The sequence below is a fragment of the Pantherophis guttatus genome, chromosome 8 (assembly GCF_059756535.1).
Source record: "Pantherophis guttatus breed Tessera chromosome 8, ASM5975653v1, whole genome shotgun sequence".
NCBI classification, from domain to species: Eukaryota; Metazoa; Chordata; class Lepidosauria; order Squamata; family Colubridae; genus Pantherophis; species Pantherophis guttatus.
The window spans coordinates 66,615,518-66,640,355 of record NC_142070.1 but is presented as its reverse complement, the minus strand read 5'-3'; the positions used below and the strand labels follow the sequence as shown (position 1 = coordinate 66,640,355).

General features: G+C 37.4%; 1 protein-coding gene across 2 annotated transcripts in view; it reads right to left on the bottom strand.

The window, feature by feature from the left end:
- Positions 1-24,838, bottom strand: part of TLL1 (tolloid like 1) — a 134,560-nt gene that overhangs the window by 10,119 nt on the left and 99,603 nt on the right. For both annotated transcript variants that reach the window (XM_087874914.1, XM_034411415.3), the window contains 10 exons: positions 21,817-21,932; positions 17,592-17,694; positions 15,990-16,106; positions 12,846-12,991; positions 11,114-11,309; positions 8,428-8,553; positions 4,973-5,133; positions 3,416-3,596; positions 1,569-1,694; positions 929-1,056 (listed from right to left, as the gene is read on the bottom strand). In XM_087874914.1, the coding sequence (XP_087731040.1) occupies positions 929-1,056; positions 1,569-1,694; positions 3,416-3,596; positions 4,973-5,133; positions 8,428-8,553; positions 11,114-11,309; positions 12,846-12,991; positions 15,990-16,106; positions 17,592-17,694; positions 21,817-21,932 (1,400 nt within the window). The remainder of the gene's footprint in view (positions 1-928; positions 1,057-1,568; positions 1,695-3,415; positions 3,597-4,972; positions 5,134-8,427; positions 8,554-11,113; positions 11,310-12,845; positions 12,992-15,989; positions 16,107-17,591; positions 17,695-21,816; positions 21,933-24,838) is intronic.

Sequence of the window (24,838 nt, the reverse complement as noted above, 5' to 3'; positions counted from 1 at the left end):
ATTGACAGTGAGAAAAAAAAATACTTCCCGACCAAATGAATTCAAGGCTATGTGATAAAAACTCTAAATAAGGTAGTGAAAATGTCAAACACTCTGTTCTTTTAATGCAAATCCAGAACAAACTGTCAACTTTTACACATGTCCAGTACTTGCCATATGATGATAGGATTATTTTTGGCCTCATAAATGGCTCTTCAGCCACACTCAATAAATGAAGTCATTTCAACATCACTTGGGAAATGAGAAGTAGATATTTTTTACTGAATTCCCACTTGTATTTTTAAATCTTTTAAAATAAAATCATACAGCTACTAAGCATTACATTATAATGTGCTAAATACCACATGTCTCTGTGCATATTTTACTTCTACTACAGAAGTCTCTAATCTTTTTGGACACTTACACGCTTAGAATCATGACAGCATGTTGCGGGGAGGGGAACTTCTCCAATCACAATATGGTTGCATAGCCAGTTGGAAAATTAAGAATTCACATGGGGATGGGGTCTGGATGGTGGGAGATCTGCTGCAATATCTATACCATGGATACAATGTTGGAGTCAAGCACTGTTCATAGATCTGTTTTTGAAGGGCAAAAAGTGATTCAGAGAATACATGGACATACACATGCACAGGGTCAAGAATACTTCAAAGCAATTGCATCTTTTCTTGGCTTTCATATTTGCTCTCTGCTTATGAGGTACTCCTGACAGCTGTTATATGTGTGCCCATGCAAGCTGCAAATCACTTTTTTTTCTTTTGGAATATGAATATGAGTATTGGCACTTATCAGAGATCTCTAATCTAACATTCGTACTGACAAAACAGTATTTTAAAAATCTGTCGATTCAAGTTTTACTTCATTAACAATACTGTTGATTCAAGTTAAACTTCTGATAGATTTGTTACTAATATTAACTACTACTTACTATTTTGACCCTGTGACCAGGTGTGGCACTTATTTCCCAGCTGCATTCCTTTCTGCTTGGGTACTTATCAGGCCAGTTAGGGCTTGTGATAATTCCATTTGGGCTGTGGATTTTCTGTTCGCATTCAGCTGCATTAATGATGGATAGAGAGCATCAATGAATTGAGTGAAAATATATGATATCACACAGCTAGATAACCCAGATATTAATTCTCTGCTTTATGAAAAAAGGATACATTTGTTAGAAACTAATATGTTGTAATAATTCAATCTTAACTATCAACATTTACAATTAGCAAACTCATTACTGAGAACAATGTGCAATAATCCATAATACTAATTTGGGGAGTTGTGCAAATAATTTGAGATCTTCATCCTCTTGAATATTTGGTGTGGCTGTTTAATGGCCCTCCCATTCATTCACTTGTACATTCATCTGCATGCACAGAAGATGCTTCCACTGACTTTGAGGTATCATGGTCATACAATATTTGAATATTTTGTGTAGCCTATTACATAACACTTTTTAATGAAATATCTTACAATCTTCAAACAGGTGCAAAGATAAGGATACATGCATATGATAAAATGCACTCAAGCAACTTCTTTAAAAAAAACTTGTCTGGCATACTACTTTTTACCTTCCTTGCAGTCATGCTTGTTTTCATGAAGCACAAATCCATTCCGACATTGGCATACATAGCTTCCAAAAGTGTTAATGCACTCATGCTGGCAGCCACCATTGTCCTTTGAACATTCATCTTTATCTATAAAACATACAACACATTTATTCTACAAAGAGAATTTACCTCTATATTTCATAAAAAAAGAAACTTAATGGTTTAGTTAGGTTTAAGTCCCTGTGGAAAACTTTCTCCTTAAAGTATAGAAAAAAGAGCCACAAATAATAACGATGCAACAAGGAATTATATACTACTTAGGATTTCCTTGATTTGATTGTGCTATAATATTATAATTATGTATCATAGATTAAAAAAAGGAAAGCATTGTAATCTGTTCTGTTTTTCTAAACTTCTCTACTAAACCTGTGCTGCAGTTTCTAACCTATCTGTGTCCCAAAGGTGCTTTTTTCAAGAGGTAACTCGACCTTCTTGTTTTAATTTGGAGACATTTCGCTTCTCATCCAAGAAGCTTTTTCAGCTCTGACTGGATGGTGGGGAATGGAAGGATTTATATTCCTTCCAGATAGCTCGTCATTTGCATTCTTTTAGAGTCATTGAGGTGACTTGGGAGTTTGTTTGTGCCCTTAGAGGTACAAATGGGTATGGAACCTTCTTGGAACTGCTGAAAGGATTGTGTTGTGGAGCTGTGCTTTCTGCAGGATATTTTCTGCCCTGTGTCCCTTCACCGTTGAACACAGGTGCAGGCTGTTGGGGATAAGTCTGTGTTGTCTGCATCTCAAACTGAAGCGCAAATGGTTCCTGCAGTCTGCAATTTTTCTGGAAATTTCATATTTCCTTACCATTTGAAAGATGTTTATCCCAAAGTACATAGCTAAATGCCTATGGAGATTCTCAGTCATCCAGGTCATCATTGTTCCAATGCTTTTTTCAAGAGGCAACTGGACTTCTTGTTTTTCTTTGAACTTTGGGACAACCATGACCTGGATGTCTGAGAATCTTTGTAGACATTAACCTATCTGTGCATCTTTAATATTTATCAATAATAATAGTAATAATTGTAATAATAATAGTAATAATAGTGATGATGATGATGATACCCATTGTCATCGGGGCACTTGGTACCATGTCCAAGAATTTTATAACATACATCAGCAAATTGCAGCTTCCTGCAATAACACCAGCGGAACTGCACAAAACTGCGCTACTTGGAACATCATACATCTTAAGAAGGTACTTGGCTGATACCTAGGACGCTGGCAGCAACCCATATCAACCATTAGCACCAGTCAATGGTATTTGTGATGCATTTTTGAATGTTCGGTTGACTGAGTTTCATTTTAATGAATAAAGATGATAATAACAACAACAACAACAACAACAACTTGAACTTGAACATTTTGACTCTACAAAAAACCACCTTACTCGGAACAGCTTACATTCTCCGACGATACCTTAACAGTTCCTAGGTCCTTGGTTAGGACTCGAGCTGCTGAGCTATTAACCAGCCTCAAAGGCTGTGAATCTCACTAAAGATTAAATAATAATAATAATAATAATAATAATAATAATAATAATAATAATAATAATAAAAAATAAATAAATTTCCTTGTCACAATTATTATAGTATATGTATTGAAATTAATATTAACTTATTTAATTAAGTAAAATTAAGTAAAAATTGAAACTGAACTTGTTAAGAGACTGGCCATTCATCTTCATTGGAATCAAAAAATGAAAAGCATAAACAAATCTTATCCTGGAAAAAAGATTTTGAAAACTGTAGTTGTATTTGCAAAAACCCCAAGCATTCATACAGATCACACTTACTGTATTTGTTTTAATACCTGAGAAAAAGTGAGCTTTGAAACCTTTTTTTGAAACTGTGTTATCGGATCTGAACTCAATTCTCATGTTGTTATACTGGGATGTGATAACTTCAGGCACTTCTGTACCACAAAATTTGCCCTGTGGTTTGGAATCAGTAGAAAGGCCACTACGGATTTCCACATAATCATATTTGCACACCTAAAGAATGAAATTCCAGTATTAATCCTAATGCAATTAAGAAATACATTTATCTTTCAACTTATACTTTCAACCATGAGACATAATGTGGTTTAGCTCTTTTTCGTTATTTTATTGTTTGCATTACTCATTACACCACAATTGATCAAATATACAAGAGGCTTTGGATAGTTTTTTTTTTTTTTCTTGAGTGACACACTTGGAACCCTACTGATGCCAGGATCTTAATATTAGCTCAGTTGTATTATGATTCGAATTCCTTTGCTATTAATAATAATGAGTAATGCAAAGAGTATTGTCACACCTATATTTTTTTTCATTTTAATTTGCCTTTCCATATTTTTGGTTTAATTTAAAAACTTAATTTTCAGTTTTGGTTATCTGAATCATGACTTTCTCCTATGCCTGTGTGTCAACTCGTGAAGCTTCCCTGACCTGCTCCCGAGTTGCCATAATCAGGGGGATCGGAAATCGCACCTCGCAGCTGCAGGGAATTTACTCCTCAGATGCATTCTGGCTGAGCAAGTCAAGGCCATCTCCGTGGATACCAGCAATGCCTGGAGGGAATTACTCCTGCAACCTGCGAAATTACCTCATTGGGGAATGTGACTGGGTGACACATTTTGGGGGGAGGGGAAAATAGGGTCAGGAAAATAGGGTCAGAGGCAAGGCGTGAAGGGGGTGAAGTCAGAATTGGCTTCACCTAGGTCACCCTTTACGAGTGGTGGACTTCATTTCCCAGAATTCCTGTGCCAGCATGGTTGGCTCAGGAATTCTGGGAAATGAAGTCCACAAGTCGTAAAGGGGCCATCATTGCCCACCCGACCTAGGTAATGCTGACATTTTGCTCCTAATAAGACTGGATTTTTATTGCCAGATGGCTTGAGACTCTTAATTGCATTAGGGCACTAGTTGAAACCCTGACATCGAACTGGTATTAAATGAGTTGGAACATTCTTATTAATTTGTTAACAAAAACATTTTTTACCTTTTTTACTGAATGAATGATATTCTCTATGAAAAGACCTAACATTTGGTCATCTTGGCTTTTCCTGGCCCTTAGGAATTAATTCTGGACCTAATATTTTGACAGTGTGTTGATGTATGTTTTTAATTATGGGAGTATATTCATGTATGTACATGTAATAATCTCCAATCTCAAAGTGGATTTTAGAAATGTGGTCATGATTTCATTTGTGTGTTGATTTCAGTTGGATTATTCAGCATGCAGCTAAAACAGCCCCAAGAAATAAGAATCAAGAGCCAATTAAGGAAACAAGAATCATGATGGATACTTTCCATTAATAGGATCTATTTTGCATTCTGCTACTATTGATTACCTAAGCAAATATTAGCTTCGGCTGTCATTAACTTACCTCACTCCCTTCCAGTTCAAAGAACTCAAACTTCACTGAGATTCTGTACTGGGTGGGAGCAACAAGTTGCCACACACAGTTTTTATTAGGGGGGTATTCTTTGGGCCATCCTGGTGTTGTTAGAGTCCCATTCAGCTTTGTCAGAAGACCCCCACAGGCAGCTGAAATAAAGGTGAAAGAACAAATTCATAAAGTTATAAATTCATAAAATCGTAAGTTTGCACACATGAGAAGTAGTAAATGAATTAAGTAATCTATTTTTTTCAAAACAAACAAACAAAACAGATAAGTCCAAAAATATGGCCAATATTGCCTATTGGCATATATGGACTGAGGTAAGGAGACTGAAGACCAAGGTAGATGCATGCATAAATATTGTTTCTTTTTTAAAAAAAGCAGTTATGTACTATATCTTGTGACTCTCAGAAAATCACAGTTTCCTCTTTTCTTTATTCATATTATCAGCATTGTATCAATTCAAACTGCAGCTGAAAGTCAAAATAGAAAATAAAAGACAAACCAAAACAGAATTCATGGTGGGTCTGAGACCAGAATGCTAAAAAGCTTGTATTAGAACATTTTCCTAGTGAAAATATGTGAAATCTGTCACTCCATGATCATATTCTAAGCTAGTCCAGACAGAGGAGTATACAGTATTTATGGGCACCCCAATACTTATGAAATGCCTGTGACCAATACAGTGGAATATCACCCACAGAATTCCAACTCTCCTCCAATAAATAAGTAATAGCTGCAAAATTTTGTGGAGACACAATTGAAATCTTATGGAATTTGTTGCGTATGTGAGTTTGCAGCTATTTTCCTTCTTTTAAAAAATGGCGACCACTCCCTCAAAAGGCTGCCCAACTCAGGCTAAATTTGTAAATCTGTTAAGTAATTCATGCAGGATTATATTGATTTAATTTCTTTAACTAAGGTATGAATTTCATGATCACAAATTTAGAGCTGAATATTAATCTTAGGCATTTAGAAGAAAGCAAAGAAACAGATCGCCAAACAAATCAACTCAGAATTCTTATTCAAAATGCACATAATATACTTCTGCCGCCGATAGCCTCCCACTGACCAGTATGCTCCCACAGAGAGGGACTCCTCAGAGTGCCGTCAGCCAGGCAATGTCGGCTGGCGACCCCCAGGGAGAGGGCCTTCTCTGTGGCAGCTCCTGCCCTCTGGAACGATTTGCCCCCAGAGATACGAAGGATATCGGATCTCCGGATTTTTCGCCGTGCCCTAAAAACTTTTCTTTTCAATCAAGCAGGGCTGGCGTGAAACCCCCTCCCCCCCTTTTTAGCCTTTTTTAGCCTTTTAAATTGTAAATGGGTTTTAGTTTGAATATTTTAAATTTTGGGCCAAAGTTATATAATTCTTTTAAAAAAATTTAATTTTGTATTTGTATGTGTCTTAGTTCTGGCTGTGCACAGACATGAGTCCACTAGGAAAAGGGCGGGATACAAATTGAATAAAATAAAATAAAAATAATAATCAGGTTCAAATTATCCTATTTTGGACATATTACTGTATTTTTCGGAGTATAAGATGCTCCAAACTATAAGACGTGCCTACCTTTTTTGGGGAGGAAAACAAGAAAAAAAATCTGCCTCTGCCTCCCAGCAATTTGCCTCCTTGCAGCAAATAGCAGAGGCCAAAAATGGGGCGCGTGGAGGCGGCAATAGGCAATGGCAATCCCTGTAGCCTGAAACAGCTGATGGTTGGGAGGCCGATCTAACCTACAATCAGCTGCTTCTGCTAATCAGACTGTGCTGAAGCTGAAACTGAAATGGGCTGTTTGCTGTAAGGAGGCAATTTGCTGGGAGGCAGAGGCCAAAGGGTGGGGTTGAAGGGGCTACATTCGGTGTATAAGATGCATCCAAATTTTCACCCTCTTTTAGGGGGGGAAAATGCATCTTATATTCCAAGAAATAGGGTATATGAAATTGCAGCTCTCCAGGAAAGGCAGGACTAACACTGAGAAAGGCAGAAAGGAGAGAACAAGATGATCAGAAGCAAGGTGGAAGAATCCTATTGGCTATGAATACACTGTTGGAAGAGCTGAAGGACCAGGTTATGGATAGGTCATCATGAAGAAAATCTATTTATCTGGTTGCTAGGAGCTGAGAATATCTTAAAGACACACCTACTTAATATACTAAGAGAAAAGACATGATGTCACAAATATTTAGATGTAAGATATACATAACACTTTTTCTTCTGGAAAGTTCTTATATAGAAATGGAGTGATTTCACAAATGAAGTACAGCTTTAGAGGTAAAATTATCCATATAAAATATTATATTTGTTCATGCAAAAAAAATTTCTAGATTTTCTGAAGGAGTATTTATTGCTCTGTAATAAAAGAAAATTTGGGGAGGGGGGTTGGCTTTTTCTACTGTCAGGACTAGCTCATTTAAACCAGAGATCAGCAGTACATTGTAGCTTTCCAGACACTTGACTCCTTATTCACATGTAGGCTTAACCAGCAAAAGATTCCCAGATATACATTGCCTAATTTGGGGGTTCTCAATCTTTTCTTCACCACGGACCCCCTTTAAATATCTTTTGTGGCCGTGGACCATGGACCACCAAGACTTAACTCAAGATTTAAGTCATAACATTTCTTCAAGCCTTCATGGACCCCCTGAGAGGACATCACGGATCCCGTCAAGAGTCTGCGGACCACAATTTGAAAACCACTGTCCTAATTCATCTCTTTATTGCAATTATTGAGAGCATGGATGAAGCTACCAACACAAAGATAATTTTCCCTCTGCCGTGGAAAGAAGTTGAAACTTTTATGTAGCACCATGTTTTAATTTCCATCTTTCTGAGTTACTGTAATGGACACTAGTTGGTTCACTCAGATATATTAGGCAACTGCTATATGTTTATTTAATAGTTCTTTGTGGTCAGAGATCCTTGATTTCTGCCTTATCTACAAAGAGGAATGGAAGTAGAGGAAAATGACCGTATTTGTAGTAATTTGAGACCTGGCAAAACTCCAAACAACTTTATAGAATGGTAATAGTAAAGAGACTTAACAGAGTAGTAGCATGGTAAGATTTATCTTTTTCCTGTTTTATTTAAATATACAGTGCTACTTTTAGAACATACACGTGTTATATCTAGAGATGTTTTTAATAGTTAAATATTTTCCATGATTTCATAAAATTCATACCCATCTCACGAAGAACAAGACACACTGACATTGAAAAATAGCCAGCTGGCTAGAGTAAACTTTTATTAACTCACTATGCATGGAATCTATTGTTAGGTCAGCATTTTTGAGAAATAGCTGATGTAAGATTTATAATACATACACAAAATCAGCCTTGGCAAGAATGTAAAATTGGGCTTAATGCAGATACAGTACTTTCCATAAAAGCAAGTCATGTAATAAAATAGTCTCTGGAATATTGAAAATTAGTGCACTCAATTACCTTCACAACTCTTCTTATCAGGCCCAAGCTCATAACCTGGATCACAAGCACACTGATAACTGCCCAGCGTATTCACACATCGTTGTTCACATCCACCATTGTCCAATTTGGCACATTCATCTTCCTCTGAGAAATAAAAATAGCATTGCATTCAAATTTTTTTATATTGTATTAAAACAACAACAAATTTGCATTTATAACTCAAACTGTGTTTGATGTAAGCATTTTCACAAAGTAGGATACATCTAATGACTGGGAAGATAGGCATACCCCTTTAAGCATTGTTCCAGTTGATTAGACCAGATCAGAAAATCAACTCTACAGGAAGGCTGAAATTATTTTTATTGTGATTGGCTACAGTAACAGAATCTTGTTATGTTGTACCTACTCACTGAGCTTGTCAATTGAGAGGTCGTGAGTTCAGCGGTTCGAATCCCTAGTGCCGTGTAACGGGGTGAGCTCCCGTTACTTGTCCCAGTTTCTGCCAACCTAGCAGTTCGAAAGCACGCAAAAAATGCAAGTAGAAAAATAAGGACCACCTTTGGTGGGAAGGTAGCAGCGTTCCGTGCGCCTTTGGCGTTTAGTCATGCCGGCCACATGACCACAGAGACGTCTTCGGACAGCGTTGGCTCTTCAGCTTTGAAACAGAGATGAGTACTCCCCACTTAAGAGTTGGGAACGACTAGCACATATATGCGAGGGAAACCTTTACCTTTACCTTTTTAAATCAGAGAGGAGTCTTCCTGAGCTGCTTCCAAATGTTATCTCATTGCTCTAGATCTAAAAAATATTTTAGTTCCTTTTCCTAGGTAAAGGTTCTTGCATACTTCCATCATGAATATTTGTTACCTAGAGACTTGTTATTCTCTACTTCTGTTGTTTATATTGATCAGCCAGGGATACAGCTGACACTGAAATAATTTGTAATTTCAAGAATTCAAAATTAGCAGAGGTAATGTGCAGGAGAAATTGGGATTGGTTAGGAGGACTAAAATAAAGCAAAACTCCCTCCCATCAATTACTTAATCAAGGTCTTGAAAAATAATAAACTTCGTCAGCTCAGCCATAGAACTTTTAGAGGGGCAAGGAATGATGACAATAGAAGACACTAGGAGGTGAGCGTAATCTCTAAGAAACAAGATAGCCCCATACCATATTTTATTCAGTGAAGCACAGTTTTTGCAGTTATCTATTATCCCATAAGATCCACCCCATAGTTGATTCCATTAACATGAAAGATAGTTTTTGATTGCTTTGGACTTGTCCCTATCTGCTCCCCACTGCAGGAAGCATCTGGTCTGCTGATGATTGCAGTTGGGTTTCAGAGGATGCTTGGTGGAATTCCTGAGTACCTTACTGGGTCGATCAATTAAAATCCCTTGGATTCACTCGGGTTGGATTTCTTCTGTGGAGGTTCTCTGGAGTTGGATGAGTTATGGGGTGATTTGGTTATCTACAAAGAATTTTTGTCCTATTGACATTGAGGAACTGGATATAGACAGTGGAACTGTAACTGCCTATAGCAGTTACAGCCTATATTTTAGGATGATGCTCCTTCTTGTTGGTTAAGATCTTCCTACAGGTGACATGTGGTTAGGTCCAAGTGATGGTGGTTTCTTCCTGGAGAGAAGGGATGGCTCCATATGTGGTTAAGGAGGCAGTGGTCTGGCGGTGGTTAAGGAGGATTGTTGAATAGATGAAAAGGATTTTGTAGATCACTTTCAGTTAGATTCAAAGCTGGGCACAGTATGGGTACAATATTGGTCATCTTTGCTGAAAATATCAAAGACATTAAATATCTTAAATGCAGGGTGTGGGACTGGTGTGACTGGATGAGGGTCTTTTTCTTGACACCTGTTTGCACATGGTTGCTTTGGTGTACAGTTTTATAATTCGATTATGGGTTTTAATTGACTTCTGCTATTTTCTGATGGTCTTCGCTGCCCTGAGTTAAGCAGCTGTGTAAATCAATGAAATAAATAAAGTATATTTGGTTGATTCTTGCATTGTATCCACTTGGTTTTATATTCTCATTGCTCTATACAGAGAAGTTCCATCTCCACCCTGTTTAGGTTTTCCTCTTTAGGCTACCTCCAGTATATAAACCATCTGAGCTTCCAAAGAATTGTGCTGCGATCTCAGCTTTAAAATCAACTCTTAGCAAAATTAGTGAGAGAAGTTGCCCCTCTAAATGCATTCAAATCACTTGGGATCTTCTGGTTTAGGAAACCATTTTGTAGTGAGAATAAACGAAAGATGAAAAAGAAACCTGAAAGCTCATAGATCAAACCAATCTTACAGTTTTTGTAGTGAAGGCTACAGGATCAGGGGCAGAAGCAGAAAAAATGTTTGAACAATAAAATTTAAATTAAGGGAAGTCTCTACATTATTTTTTCCTGAGTTTTATCATCAGCAATAGCAATGGCACTTTAGACTTATATACTGCTCTACAGTGCTTTACAATCCTCTCTAAGTGATTTACAGTCAGCATATTACCCCCAACAATCTGGGTCCTCTTTTTACCAACCTCAGAGGATGGAAGACTACGTCATCCTTGAGCCACTCAGGATACAGGGAATCGAACTCCTGGCAATGTGAGTGGAATTAGCCTGCAATACTGCATTCTAATCACTGTGCCACCTTGGCTCTTAAATGCAACTACACCACTAATTGCCCAAACTATTACCTTTAAAAAAATTAGCAGCAAATCCTGCTTTATTGACTGTCCCATCAGAAACAAACTTCATCCACAGGGTATTTGAGGTAGATCTTATATCTTCAGGTTTATCATAGCCACAAAAATGGCCAATCAAAGGGCTGCTTTCACTCACTCCATCTCGGACTTCTAAATAATCATAGGCACAATTATCATGTCTCTCAATCTGCAAATATAAAATGATATTGGATCAAAATTATAATGTGTATATTTCTGCTAACAATTTTTAGACTAACTGTATTATTTAATTTCTAATATAAGAATATACCTTGTTTCCCCGAAAATAAGGCATCCCCTGATAATAAGCCCTCCTCCTAAAATAAACCCTCCCCAAAAAATAAGCCCTCCTCAAATATAAGCCCTCCCTGAAAATATTTAAAATGCATGCACAGCTGATCCCCACCATTTCCTTTGGTTAGGGTTAGGGAGACAGAGCTGGAAATCAGGTAAGACGGCAAGAAGAGCCCCATCTTGCTCCATGCACCCGAAAATAATAAGACCTCCCCAAAAATAAGGCCAAGTGCTTATTTCGGGGTACAAAAAAATATAAAACACATTTTCAGGGAAACACGGTAGATTCTTGGGAAACCTATTCAAATTCTGAGCAGGGCTTCTTTCAAAAGTAAAATTAAATTGAAGAGAAATTATGTTGGCACCAAGCAATTTTTAATTGCCATCCTGTGGCCAAATAAGTATCAACCTGAACTTAAGGTAGATGCAAAAATCAGAAATAGGAAAAGTTACAAAGCTTGGAAATTCAACAGATAATGTATTTCATTGAGCAACAAAAATAATTTTTAATATGACCACACATAGATTAGATTTGAATAATGTTTTGCCTTAGGCAAAACTTAGTACAGTAAAAAATTAATGTCTTTACACTGATTCTTTTCCCTCAGTTCTTACTCCAGATGCGTTTCATGAGAATGGCTCTTTTGAAATTTCTTAAATTTCTTTAAAGTACAATTCTGCACCTGAGTTGATTGATTATGAGCAGGATTGCAGTTTTAATTCCTATTATTTTAACAGCTAATGAAAAGGAAAGAAAGTAGACATATAGTAAAAAATCAGCGCACCCTGTATAAAAACTTTATAAAACTTTTTTTTTATTGTTTCACTTATGTAATTCTACTTATCTACCTACCTATTTTCTAATCCCTATGACACAAAGGGAGTTTGAACAATGCTATGAAATGTATTTTCCTGGCCTAGATTATAACATAAATCAGAAAAAAGTTAGTTTTACAGTCTTATTTAACAGTATGTAATAAATATGGTTCCGAATAAAATTACATTGTATAAAAATTAAAATTAGAAATCATTATAAAATTCAGTACAATTTTGATCCCTTTATAAAATATCAGCATGATGTAATTGTATGAAGAGAGAAATGAGAACAAAGAGATTTTAGAAAGAAATAAAAGTTCTATTCCTTAAATAGCCTTTGGAATAGGATTAGTTACTTGTTAAAAGAAACTATTGTCAGTTTTTAAAACATTCCTATTCAAATAGTGAGATAATATAAAACCCTTTCATCTTTTGAAATTTCTGCAATGAAAGTCTCAGTGAAAGGAAATATGAACTACTGTATGGCTTTATGTTATACAGAGAATGCTTTGTGTCGATGTTGGCTTAATGAGGATTCCCTTAAATGTCACTGTCAGTTAGTCACAAGATGGTTTGCTCAGTTAAAAGGCTTTACCTCAAATGCCTGAAAGGTTAATCCGACATTGTAGTTCTCTGCCACTGTTATTTTCCACACACATTCTTTCATTGGCCTATAGTCATCGGGATAATTAGGAGACTGGATCTGGCCTTCATTTTTATGTATCTCACCTCCACAAATTGCTAAAGAACACAAAAGAACAAATGTAAGCTTACTTCCAGTATTTACATTTTTTTAAATGAGAAGTTACTTGTGTCTGGAGGACCCATTCAAATGACAAACATATGAATCAAATGTTCCTGATAAAATTTATGTTTAAAACTGTATGCTGTGCAATCCACCTACTGTACAGTGCATTCAGAAAGGACTCAGACCCTCTTCACTTTTGTCAATTTTGTTATGCTGCAGCCTGATACTACAGTCGCTGAAATTCATTTTTTAAAAATCATTAATCTATACTCAGTATCGCATAATGACAAAGTGAAAGTAGAATTTTAGAAATGTCTGTAAATGTATTAAAAAGGAAAAAAACTAAAATATCACATTGACATAAGTATTCAGACCCTTCACTCAGTAATTTGTTGAAGCACTTTTGGCAGCAATTAGAGCCTTGAGTCTTTTTTGGGTATGACGTGACAAAATTTACATACCTAGATTGGGGGATTTTCTGCCCTTCTTTCTTGCAAACCCTCTCAAGCTCAAGTCAGGTTGAATGGCAACCATCAGTGGACAGCCATTTTCAGGTCTCTCCAGAGATGTTCAATAGGGTTCAAGTCACGGCTCTGGCTGGGTCACTCTAGGACCGTGGTGGCGAACCTATGGCACGCGTGCCAGAGGTGGCACGCAGAAACCTCTCTGTGGGCACGCAAGCCGTCACCCCAGCTCAGCTGCGCATGTGCATGTGCCTCCCGCCGGCCAGCTGGTCTTCAGGTCTCTGCCGGGCATGTGCGGGAGGTAGGGTGCATGCGGGAGGGTGTGTGCATGAGGGGGCACCGGGCATGCATGTGTGGGGTGGGGTGCAAGAAGGGATAGGGTGCATCGCAGGGGCAGGGCACATCCACGGGACAGGGTGCATGTGTGGGGGCGCAAACATATATTGGGGTGGGGCACATTGCATTTTGGGGGTGCGGGAGCATGCAGTTGCACGTGCGTGCATTTTGGGCACTCGATCCAGAAAAGGTTAGCCATCACTGCTCTAGGAAATTCACAGAGTTGCCCCTAAGCCACTCCTGTGTTGTCTGGCTGTGTGCTTAGGATCGTTATCATGTTGGAAAGTAAATCTTTGGCCCAGTCTGAGGTCCTGAGCACTGTGGAACAGGTTTTCATTGAGGGTATCTCGGTACTTTGCTCCATGTAGCTTTCCCTCAACCCTGACCAGTCTCTTAGTCCCTGCTACTGAAAAACATCCCCACAGCATGATGCTGTCACCACCATGCTTCATTATTGGGATGATATTGGGCAGGTGAGGAGCGGTACCTGGTTTCCTCCAGACAAAATGTTTAGAATTGAAGATAAGCAGTTCAATCTTGGTTTCATCAGACCAGAGGATCTTGTTCCTCACATAAGAGTCCTTCGGGTGCTTTTTTTTAGCAAACTCGAAGCAGGCTTTCATGTGTTTTGCACTGAGGAGAGGCTTCCGTCTAACCACTCTGCCATAAACCCCAGATCGGTGGAGGGCTGCAGTGATGGTTGTCCTTCTGGAACTCTATCCCATCTCCATACAGGATCTCTGGAGTTCAGTCAGAGGTTCTTGGTCACCTCTCTTACTATGGCCCTTCTCCCCAGATTGCTCAGTTTGACTGAGTGACCAGCTCTTCTTGGACAAGTCCTCGCTGTGCCAAACTTCTTCCATTTGAGAATTATGGAGGCCACTGTACTCTTAGGAACCTTCCGCGCAGCAGAAATTTTATTATAGCCTTCCCCAGATCTGTGCCTTGCAATAATCCTGTCTCTGAGCTCTACAGACAGTTCCTTTGATCTCATGGCTTTTGCTCTGCTACAGTATGCATTGTCAGCTGTGAGGCCTTCTATAGAGAGGTGTGTGCCTTTCCAAATCATGTCCAATCAGTTTAATTTACTACAGGTGGACTCCAATCAAGGTGTAGAAACATGTTAGCAATGATAAAGAGAAATGGGGGGACGGCACCAAGGCTAAATTTCAAATGTTGTTGCAAAGGGTCTGAATACTTATGCCACTGTGATATTTCGTTTTTTTCTTTTTTAATAAATGTACAGAAATTTCTAAAATTCTGTTTTCATTTTGTCATTATGGGATACCGACTGTAGATTAATGAGGGGAAAAAAATGAATTTCAACCACTATAGAATCATAACAAAATTGACAAAAGTGAAGGGGGTTTGAACACTTTCTGAATGTAGTGTAAATTGCAAATTGGATAGGAGCCATAGGAAATGACCCAGCAGCTTCAGTGTCTGGGCCAATACCTGTTAATGTAGGGGTTTCCCTTTGTTGCCTATGAAAGGGAAATGCTTGGCATGCACAATGGGAAATCTGCAGTGCATGGAAAATTCCCTTCCCATCAGAAAGGAAGCTCTAAGCATACAGAACCTGGTATGCTGCCACAGTTTGCAGGTTTATTATTACTCAGAAGGGTCCAGAAATATCTCCTGAGAGATTAGAACACAAAAAGAACTTTAAGGTACTTGAAAGTTGTGTAAGACAATAATTATATCACCCAAGAATTTTCTGTGAGAGGCACCTGATAATTATTTGGGGTAGAATGCAAGAAAACCCTATTGATTTGGGTTGGACTTCACATGCATATCCACACCTGCATTCACATCTACACACCTAACTTTACTTTTAACACATAAGGCAATCTCCCCTAGTTTGATCCATTATAAATAGGCTGAGTCTATAATGCATAAGCCTCAGCAAATCTGGCCAGTAGGGAAGACTGCTAATTATCCTAGAAGTAATCTAAATAATTGCTCAAAACTTTCCTGCATTTTTCTCTTTGAACTGTAAAAGCAGTCTGAGGAAATAATTTTAGCAAGTGATTACCTCAAGAGCTATGGTTTAGTATTTTGTTATTTCCCTTCTTTTCTTAAAATTCACATGTTATACCAAAATGCACGTTCTGCTAAATTTGGGCCACAGAGCTATTTTAAGTTAATCTGGTATAAAAGTTTAACCTATTTGATTTTCCTATGGACTCACCTTCATAAATGGCTGCAAACCCTTTTCCTACCCAGTTGCTGCTGCTACGGAACTCGATCCACATTCTACTATCACTAGATGTGAGGATGTTTGAGAGTTTATCTCCGCAGAATCTGCCTAAAAGAATGTAAAAAGTGAGACAGTGCACTTTAAAGCATCTCTAAAGATGCTGCCATGCAGTATGATATAAGCAGTCTGTGACACAAACTACAGCTCTAGAAGATAGATAGATAGATAGATAGATAGATAGATAGATAGATAGATAGAGAGAGAGAGAGAGAGAGAGAGGGAGGGAGGGAGGGAGGGAGGGAGGGAGGGAGGGAGGGTAAAGGTATGTATGTGCTAGTCGTTCCTGGCTCTAGGGGGCGGTTCTCATCTTTCAAAGCCAAAGAGCCAGCGCTGTCTGAAGACATCTCTGTAGTCATGTGGCCGGCATGACTAAATGCCAAAGGCGCACAGAACACTGTTACCAAAGGTGGTCCCTATTTTTCTACTTGCATTTTTTACGTGCTTTCAAACTGCTAGGTTGGCAGAAGCTGGGACAAGTAACGGGAGCTCACTCCGTTATGCGGCACTAGGGATTCGAACCGCTGAACTGCCGACCTTTCAATTGACAAGCTCAGCATCTTAGCCACTGAGCCACCGCATCCCACAGATAGATAGATAGATGATAGATAGATGATAGATAGATAGATAGATAGATGATAGATAGATAGATGATAGATAGATGATAGATAGATAGCTGATAGATAGATAGCTGATAGATAGATAGATAGATAGATAGATAGATAGATAGATAGATAGATAGATAGATAGACACACACACACATACACACACACACACATACACATACATACATACTATTTTAGTTTGGGGAAATCATTTAAATTTGGCTTAGAATTGTACATTTATTTAATTCCTTAGTGGAAAATGGCAATGTGTCACACAATTAGGGAAACTTCAAGAGGTTATAAAACAAAGGACGGATGGACACACACATACACAAACACACACACACACACACACACACACACACACACACACAGCTTACTGAACCCTGATTTAGTCACTCTTTCAGATTTCACTCTGCCACTGCTTTTACTCAGGTAAAGACATAGTGCCTTGGAGTAAAGTAGGGGGTTGTATCTGACAATAGTAGACAATAATAGATCTATAAACATCCAGATGACAATAAAATAAAATTTAATGTGGAACAAACATCAGAGAAGAAATAATTTCATTTATTTTTTAAAAACTTTATTGTGAAGCAGAAATAATGCAGATGTGTAAATAACTGACACTAAGTTAGTATGCTTAAACTAAACCACTCTTACCTATATGAATTCCGAAATCATTTTTTGAGGTACCCATCACATAACATCATCCTACAACACCTTTCCCAGCTTTTCCATGTGCACATAAAAAAAGAAGTATAGGCTTTTGATGGCATGATTGTGGCTGCATGATTGTGGCTGGGTTTTTTTTTTTTTACCCTTCCCTACAGACACACCTGCCTGATTCAAAAGACTAACTCCATTTCCATTTATGTTATTGTTATTTCGACCTTTCACTTTTCAAAACTGACCACAATAGTTTCATACCAAGCAGAGGAGATTTTCTCCAGTAGCCATCTCTTACTTCAATGTAGTCATACCAGCAGAGGCTGCTCTTATAGAGGTCCATGGTTGTAAAGTTTAGAACAATCTGGAAAAAATGTAAAGGAGATAAGTACCAGTAAATTGGTTTGTAGCCTGACAAAAAAAAAGAAAAATGCAAAGCTGTTCTTACCAGTATATTGGCTTTAAAGTGGAAGAAGATATTTCTAAAATAATTTTGGAAATCTTACCTTCTGAATAGCATCATATGGGGCATGTATGTGTTTATGACAGACAGAAGAAGAGAGGACATTTGGGTGATTAAAAGGGAGATCAAAAACTGCTCTTAAAGACGTAACAGAAGGAAGGGAGTGTTAATTTTCTGATAAAATCCAGCAGTAAGGATTTTAAACTTTTATTTTGTCAGCCATGATGAGCCTAACAGATTGCATCCATTTCATGGTACATATTTTAGCTAGTGACACTAGAACTTCTTTACCAGAATCTCTCCTGCATATTCATATCATGTACATTTATTTGAACTGCATTAACTGTGTGTCCTAGTAATTTCAGCAGTGAAACATATCAGATGCTGCTATAGATTTCGCCACCCTTATCACAGAGGGAAAAATAGTGTCTGGTTTCTTGTATCCTCCAAAGCAATCAGCCTGTCAATCAGAGGTCAATCTCCACAGTGGCATTTGAGATAAGAACCCTTGGTTACTACCATGCTGGAGAATAGAGACAATTGATATGTCTACGATTTCCTGCAGGGCAGGGGACGGAAATTTTGAAGGATAAAAGCTTTGTATTGATTTTTTTTAAAAGTAAGGTTTAATACTGTGATTTCAATTGGCTGATTATACAAGTAGGCACTTATTGTGATTATAACTGTATCAGAGGCGACCAACCATTTTCTGGGCAGTGTCTGCTTAAAGAATTTCAATAAGATCAGAGTATTGATTATTTTGAATGGAACCATTTTAAGATGGAACATATCATATTTTGAACAATTGCTTTAAAATGACTTTTTGCTATTGTGCAGTTAATGCAATTTCATACTGCAATGGTGTACTTTTTCTTGACAACTACCTTGGCACATGTCCTCTGTATCTGAATGGCAATCTATCCTTCTCTACTTGGCGTAAGAAAATACAACCCTGATATTTGAAAAATAAACTTAAATGCTTACTTACTGGTTTTCACCTGCCTATAATTTGCATACAGTACATTATGAAAATCACATCATACCGAAGTTATGGAACCTTTTTTGTAATTTTATGTTCAGAGATTTATAACTAATATATCAAGATACAAAATAGTATGCAATGTTTTAATGAAATATATAAATTTGTTACTTTATTTAATAGTTTATTAAACTGTATGTATTGTTGGAAGAAAAGGCAATCAACAAGGTTGGTTAATTCATTGGTATCTATATGGATGAATCTCTGGAACTGACTACTCTGTTGCCCATATTTTATATAGCAATTGTTTTATATCATTGATATTGTTACTTTTTTTAACTGAGCAAGTAGAAACAGTAATTATGTGAGAGATCTGTGACCACATTTTACCATCCTGTATTGTTGTTATGACTATATTGTTGTTATGACAATCAGGAGGAGTAGTGTTAGCAAATACTACTACACTAAATTCTACTAATACTTCAGTGTTATTATCAAAATGGGATTTGAGGATATATTTTCAATATTTCTTTTAGTTAAAATGTGCCCCGTAACATAATGTTCAGATATTATCTACAATATGCATTCTTTTAACACCATGCCTAAGTTCTGTTTGTTTTGCCATGAGCCAAAAGAAGGCCAAGGAGCCAGAGTGGTGAATTCAGCCTTCAGATTTCTATAATGCTTATTATATTCAACTATTAAGGCTCTGGCTATGGCATTAGTAAACATCTGGACTTATCTGTCCTTTGATCATGACTATTAGGACTGGTGCAATCTGTTTATAAGGTTTTGGGTTTAAAACTGGCATCCAAACAGTTAACACATAAACTGGTTACAATGCAGTTGAACTGAAGCAAATGGTAGTCTGGCACCACAGCTGTGTTTACAACTGCCAACTACTTCCATGACTGAATAAAAAATTAGGCATGCTTCAACCCACCCATTGAAATGGATGGACTAAAGCTTTATGAGCACCGTTGGACAATTACCAAAAAGTTTTGATATATTAGCAATATGTTATTTTCATTTTCTTATATGCTAAAAATTGTAGGATTTCTGACATACATATTTTTATTACAGGCGTGAAATATAAAATTATGATTTGCTTCATCAGAGTAAATTGCACACTTCATAATAAAATTTTAAGTATATTTAAATTATTTTCAAAATTCAATTTCTAGTGACTGTTTCTTCCAAATGCAAGCCCACTTGCATAACAGACTCAATTATTTGAACTAAAAGAAAGAAGTTATAGAATTCAGCTTTGTTCTTCCATTCTTTCTCCTTCTGAGAATGCACAAGGGAGGATGAAAAACTGTTACATTTCTTTCTCTTGTGTTATGAAATGAGGCTAGTAGGACAGTACTATAGCATAGTCATTCAGTAGAGGAAGAAAAAAACACATTAAATGATGGAGAGATATCTCATACTGGACATGAAATCTCACAACAGAACAAAAATCTTTCAAAACTGGTAGTTATGATAACACAACGGCTAAATATGACATTACTATGTTCTTCAAGACCCATAAAATTACTTTAATATATGTTCTGCAACTCAGCAGACACAGAAAAACTGGAGACAAAGCAGACCAAGAGTTAAAGAGGATCGTATGATTACAAATTTCCAAAGATAAACAATCAATGAACATTTGCCCGCACAATCAAAAAATGAGTGACTATATAAACAAATTAGAAGTAGCAATGATGTCTGATGCAGAGTAATATGTTTGATTTTCACAGGTCTGTCAGAATGCAGTGGGATAACTCAAATAGGTTCTCAGGATTTGACAAAACTAAACAACGTTACCATAAGTGCAATGTTTTCATCAAATGAACAATTTTCAAATAACTTTTGTATCAAAGAAATAATTAACAACCTTTGATCTGGGACTAAAAGCTCTTCACATTTCTAGGAGAGCTATGGCCCTGAAAGTGGGTAACAGAACAGGTAGTCAGGATGACTCTTGAAATTTAAAAACATACTTTATTTTCCCCCAAATTAAAGTGTTGATATGAATGTTGAGAAACACTAAGAAATTTCTAAAAAAAATAAATAAATAAAGACTAGAAAATTGATTCTTTTAAATCCCTATTCTGTCTACAAAAATAGTAGGATAATTTGTTTTTGAGTTTCCATCGATGTGCACCACTACCAACTGTATTTCTCGGAGTATAAGACACACCTTAATTTTTGGGGAGGGAAATAGGGGGGAAATTTTCCTATTTTTCCTACCAGGTATTCATCTGGCTAGAGTCCTTAGCCTGGTCAGTTTCAGCACATTAGTTCGCTCACTAGTTTTGAGGTTGGGGTTAGTTGGGGCTAAAAAATAGCTTCTAAAGCACAGCTGATTGTCAGAGGGAGCAGCAATTAGAAAAGCAGGCAAAGCACGGAAGATCACTTTGCTCGCATTGACACTGAAAAACAGCTTCAAAAGCACAGCTGATAGTTGGAGGGAGCCATTTTGGGCACCACAGGTCGCATTTTCAGCCTCCAAATGCATCGCGTTTTCAGGCGGCGATAAGCTTTGGTGATCCCTGCAGCCTTGAAGGGCTCTCAAATGGAGCATTTGGAGACTGAAAACGTAATGCGCAGAGCCCAAAATCAGAAGCCATTGTCGGTAGCAATCTCTGCAGCCAGGAAGAGGATGCGTGGAGGCCGAAGGGTGGCGGCCGGCGGGTGGGTGGGATTACATTCTGAGTATAAGACACACCCAAATTTTCAGTCTCTTTTAGGAGAGAAAAAAGTGTGTCTTATACTCCGAAAAATACGGTAATTAAAATCCATGATGCTAGTTTGGTAGTTATTTTTTCCTAATTGTGAAATCACCAGACTGTACTCATTTTCACATGAGGTTTCAAGCATAAATGGATCTGCAATAAGAGATGGAGTCAAAATAAAAGGGATGAAGATGCAGTTCAAAAGGCTTTATTTGATTACCTACTCTTAACGAAACGCAAGCCCTCAAGCCCTTCAGTTTCAATGCTTTACAATTTCTAATAAAATAAATGTTTTCTTTCTGAGGAGCCAGAGCAAAATACCTTCTCTCCAGGAGTCACTGAAATTCTCCATATGCAATGTGTGTATGAAGGATAACCATTTGGAAATCCTGGAGAGGAAAAGTTGCCTGTAGACTCTTGCAGAGTTTCACCACATGCTGAAAGACATCAGATCATAGAGAAATTGTAACAATGACAGCATGAGCGAAAAACTTGGTTATACGATAGAGTTAGATAAATGGCACAAACTATGGGATAGAAATTACAAATTAGCAATGCCAACTGCATACAAGGAAAATTTATACAAGATGTTTTATAGATGGTATTTTTCACCGGAAAAATTGGCAAGAATGTTTAAAGACAAATCAACTAAACGTTGGAAATGTCATCAGATACTGGGGTCGTATTATCATATGTGGTGGACATGTGTAGAAGCAAAAAAATATTGGGCAAAAATTTGTATGTGGTTGGAGAAGATGACACAGCAACATATTGATTTAAAACCTGAACTATTCCTGTTGGGGATTCTACCAGAAGCTTATAATAAAGAAAATATATACTTGATTATTCATGTAATAACTGCAGCTAGAATTGTATTTGCAAGAAATTGGAAAAGTGAGGAGGTCCCTACGGATGAAAAAGTGATTAAGAAAATATTAGAATGTGCAGAAATGAATAGATTAACACTTCCAATTAAAGGAAAGGAAGAATCTGATTATTACAATATATGGGAGTTATTTCATCAGTGGTTAGAGAATAAATATGAAAGTAATGTATTATAGAGGCAAATAAGTTAAAAAGAGAAATGTTATAATAGTAGGTATGTTAAGTATTGGTAGTAATACAAGAATAGATACAAATAATGAATATGGTGGTAAATTTTAAATATAATGACACAAAAATATGTACTCAGATGACACGCTGTTTAATGAAAGATGAAATGTTTGTATTAAAAAGAAAATTTAAAAAATTATATATATAAAAAAAGATCATAGAGAAATTGTGAGTTCTCTGGGAGGGGCTGCTTGAGTAAACATGTTTCTTCTTACTGGGATTCACCAAAGGCAAAAAGAGAAATGCTTGTATTCAAATGACCATCGTTTATGCAAAACCCTTATTTCAAGTGTCTGCCCTGAGTAAATACTTTTCCACATAGGTTTCTTTAAATCAAAATTACAGCAGGCTTTACAAATTGCTCTGCTGTGTTAACCAGGCAAGGAAACTTTCTTTCTTTTTTCCTATAATATTGTACAGAAGGAAAAAAAAAATCAGTGCTGAAAACATGAAACAATTGCTATGATGCAGGAAATCAACTACCATTTTTATTTAATAACTATTTGATCCGGGATATATGCCAGATCGTATTTGTTGTGGCAATAATTTATTTTTAAATGTTTCATCACTAAGACACAGATGCATTGTGACCCTCTGGCAGTTTAAAGTACTTGAGATTAAACATGTTTGGGAATCATGCTGGTTGGGCATGTGAAACAGATCCAGAAGCACCAGCAAGGCCATAAACCCCCCTTCCAGAATCCAGTAAAGATGATTTGGTAAACCAAGATGATTAAAGTAAAGTTAGTACAACACTCAGAGCAAAATCTCAACAAACAGATCTAACACTGTAGATCAGGGGTGTCAAACTTGCAGCTCACGGCCGGATGCATCACGTGCTGGCCCCGTCACCGCCCGGTTTAGCAAAGGGGGGGGGGAAGGTCCAATATGTCACGTGACGCTGTGACAATGTGAGTTTGACACTCCTGCTGCAGATGTTTAACCTGCAGCTGATATGATATGATAGCAGAAATTTCAGATTGCAGGGACCAACATTTCTGTCACCTTAATTTCTAAAATTAAGTTGAAAGCTGAAGAAGTCAGCAATTGTCCTTTCCTCTTTCCCAGCAATAATCATTATGCACCCTTCCACCTTGCTGGTGACAGGTTGTTGTTTGTGCCATACTCTCACCTACTTTCATTTGTATCTTTTAACATCAAGCTGGGACAAATTCCTTCCCACACTCCAAGAACCCATAACCCACATAACTGCTAAAAGAAGGGGTCCCCAACAGGGTGAGCAATAGACTGGTGGCCAGTACAGTCAGGAAACTGATGCAATCCTGAGTAATCTGGTTCTGCCAACAGCACGTAGTCCAAGACTTGCTCCTATAGACAAGTACAAGACTTATGGTGCAGCACGCTTTCCCTCCCCTTACGCATCAGTCTGTTTTGGAACCACTACTTAGATAGGAGAGTCCTAGTAATGATATAATGTTCGGCGTTACTTCTTTCATTTAACTGCTATATTGACAATTAGTTATTGCTACGTTATTTCCTATTTTACTAATCTCTGATGGTATTTTGTTTCAGCAGATCTGCATGAATATATTGATTTTTCTGTTGTGATGCAATTTTTAAAAATTTTATTCTTACCCTACCCCAATTGACATAACAGTAATAGTAACAACAGAATAACCATGTTGAAAAGGACTTTGGAGGTATTCTAGTCCAATCTTCTAGTTAAACAGGAGACCCTATACAATTTTGGACAAATGGCTGTCCAATCTTTCCTTAAAAGCTCCACAACCTCCACAACTTCTGGAAGCAAGCAGTTCCACTGATTTATTGTCATTGCCATCAGAAAATTTCTCCTTAGTTCACAGTTGGATCTCTCTTTGATAAGTTTCCAGATCTAAAGCTGGTGTATTTCTTGGACCTTGTGCTGAGCTTGAGTAGGAAATGAGGAATGTATCAACACTTTGCAACATCCATTCCATGCTCTGATACAGGAATGTCACAGGGTGTGCAACACATTGGTGGAGCTTCAATCACATCCTTTCCTTTTTTATCATACCCTGCAGACACTTCTGCTACTACACAATGTCTTAATTATCTTTATGGGCTTCAATCAACAAGTGGCTTTTTCTGTAGATCTGAATGTCTTCTGGACATCTCATATTTGAGACCTGCATTTCCTTATCTCAGCGCAGTAGGCCGGTCACAGGAATAATTAAAAGCAAATTAAGATATTTTCAAAGCCTTTAGATGTTAACTCAAAAAAGATCAT